At 47.4% G+C, this 2,804-nt stretch overlaps 1 protein-coding gene across 1 annotated transcript in view; it reads right to left on the reverse strand.

Moving 5' to 3' along the window:
• Window positions 1–2,804, reverse strand: part of FAH (fumarylacetoacetate hydrolase (fumarylacetoacetase)) — a 164,117-nt gene that overhangs the window by 147,756 nt on the left and 13,557 nt on the right. The window contains exons 3-4 of the mRNA XM_006888362.1: window positions 2,025–2,146; window positions 1,487–1,536 (exon numbers count right to left, since the gene is read on the reverse strand). Of these exons, the coding sequence (XP_006888424.1) occupies window positions 1,487–1,536; window positions 2,025–2,146 (172 nt within the window). The remainder of the gene's footprint in view (window positions 1–1,486; window positions 1,537–2,024; window positions 2,147–2,804) is intronic.

Genomic DNA, 2,804 nt, shown 5'->3' on the forward strand with positions numbered 1-2,804 from the left:
AAAAAAGTCAAACAAAATGTTCCATTATCCAACCATAAACTAAGAGAGAAGACTGGATTATCAATAGGTCAAGCTCATTGCCATCGAGTCAGAATCAACTCAACACTGACCCTCTAGCAGGTTTTTAGAGGCTGTAAATTGCACGTGAGGAAATTGCCCCTCTTTCTCCCATGATGCAAATTATTGATTCAAACCATCTGCCTTTGGATTGGCAGCACAACTCCTTACTTACCAGGCCAACAGAACTCCCTTCCCAATAGCTAGTTTGCCAACAGTACAATCACTCCAAAAAAGAGCATGAAAGGAGTGGTGGGAGAAATGAACGGCTGAGTGGGTACAAGTGAGTCAGTCCCAGTCTCCACTTCGAGCCTTTACCTAACGTTTTTTTTCACACAGCAGACAGCAGAGGCCTTTACCAATGCTGAAATGCTGAGGTAATGCTTGAGAGACAGCAAAATGTCCCAGGAGACTGACAAGCCTCTGGAGAAACTCAGAAGTAGCTCACAGTCAGAAAGGACTTAGAGGCCACCAAGAAGAAGTCCTGCCCCTCTTCCTGAAGACTGGCTGCAGGAAAAAGTACATACACAGACAGACAACAAATAAAGATAAGAGCACAAGCCACAGTCAACCACACATGTAGGAAAATTCTCACCCATTGAATCTTTACAAGAACTGATTGATACCCAAAGAAATAAGCTTAAAGGAGGTTCAAAGAATGTATATGTTAAAATATTTTAATTAGATGTTAGTAAAAAGGGATATTGCATTCATAAATCAACAAAGCTTTCTGTACGTGGAAAAAATAACTTTAGGTCTGGAAAATTATTATAACGTGCTTATCTCTGATTCAGGGAGGATCACCCTGGGCTCTTGCCTGCCCTTCTCCTGGTAGCTGGAAGGGGTATTAGGACACCAGCAGCTGCAGCACTGAGTTAAGCCAGAGTCCAAGGTCCTAAGGGAACCAGCAGGGGACTCCGGTGCTCCTGAGGAGACTGTCAACTTCTCAGTATGCTAGAGCATACATCAACAGGCAAGATCTTTTGAGGCCAGTATACCAGGAAGAAAGGCTGAAACTTCTACCTCAGACAGATGAGTTGTCTCTCTGCTTCAGGCTAAGGCAGTTGTCGACAACTCCAATTTCCTGAATGAAACTCCCCTTGGACACCCTCCAAGTACTTAAAGTCAGGCCCTTCACTGCTCTCTGACCTCATTCTTCAAAACTGCTGACTCATAGGTTGAGCCAGGAGCACTTGCCTCATAGCCTCTTGGGGAAAGGGGACAATTTACTGTGCAAAGAGCTGTGTAGCCACAAATTTGAACAGTCTACAAACCTACTGGGAGAGATACAACCTGAGTTAATGAAAGGAGGTAGCAACCTGAGAGATCTTTCTCTTTGTGCACCCTCTGCCAGACAGCAGGGACAAAGACACTTCCTCTCAGCCCGGAACCTGCCTCGCCAGTGTCTTAATACAGAGACAGTACTCACCTATGGAGGCTGGAAGGTGCATCGTAGCGGAAGCTTGGGATGTGAAAGCCCTGAAACACAGAGCCAGGGGCTTCAGGTTCAAACAGATGATGAATTGGGGTCCCTGCCCTGGTATCTCATCTGCAGGGTCAGCCCAGACACCTCCCAAATCCTGCTCCAAATTCTTAGTGGGCAATTCCAGGCTGGACTGTGGTCAGAGCTTAGCTGAACCAGGCCACAATGTGGAATATCCACCCGCTAAAATCAAGGCTGCTTGCCTCTTCTCTATTTCTGCATACCATGCTAGAAAAAGTACTACCTTTAGTTACATTCTGGAAACCAGTCAAGGGCCCAGCTGATGTCTGAAGAGGTACAGTGGCCAGAGGCCCTGACCTGGTCCATGAGACATGGAGAAGTCAGTCTGTCCACTGGCAACCTGAAGCCCACACAGGAGCTGGATGCAGGCGGAGCTGATTCCACAAGCCAAGACTCAGAGCAGCACTGACTACCATAGTGTTCTCACTGACCCTGTTGTGCCCAGTCCCCACAAGCCCCTCACCGTTTGCGAAGCTCCGTGTCATCTCTGAGCCTGGCTTGGCTGGCAGACAGCAAGCTCTGCAATGTAGCTCTTGCCTCCTTCCAGGCCGCCTGTCCCAGGCCCATGAAGCTATTGAGAGTTGGCTAGGACCAAAACAAAGATCAAGATGAGAAATGCTTAGAGTACCTCTCCTGTTGATGGCAGTTCAGCTTACCAGGATCCCTGTCACCCATCTCTGGTTCCTCTTCCTTAGTTCTACATTCTGTCCTCTGGCCATCAAATAAAAGAACAGCTACCTTTCTGATGTAGCTTCAGCTCCTCATGGACTTGAACACAGTTGTCAAAGCTCAAAGAGTACTACCATTAATGGCTAAACCTGTTATCTTAGCTACCTCATGCTGCTGTAACAATACAAACCACAAGTGGGTGGCTACAAGGAAGAGTAATTTATTTTCTCACAGTTCTGGAGGCTAAGTGTCCAAATCCGTCTCAATCATGTCAGTTCCTTCTATGGGTCTGTCTCTTTCTTAATTCCTGAGGACTGCCCTCAGTCCTTGGCATCCTTGCTGTTCCACGGCATCTGTCTTCCCTCAGTTGTGTGTCTATGCCTAGTCAGGTCCGTCAACACTCAGAAGTGATTTGTTTTAGGACTTGCCCTACACTACGTATAACCTCATAAAAAAGGAAGTCATGGAGCTCTGGTGGCCTGGTGGCAGGGAGCTGCACTGCAATCCTGAAGGTGCGCTGTTCAGATCCACCAGATGCTCTACTGAAAGAGGGGCTATCTCCCCCGTGCCAGTC

This window comes from Elephantulus edwardii, unplaced genomic scaffold (assembly GCF_000299155.1).
Source record: "Elephantulus edwardii isolate Elephantulus edwardi_28Jun2011 unplaced genomic scaffold, EleEdw1.0 scaffold00066, whole genome shotgun sequence".
Lineage (NCBI taxonomy): Eukaryota > Metazoa > Chordata > Mammalia > Macroscelidea > Macroscelididae > Elephantulus > Elephantulus edwardii.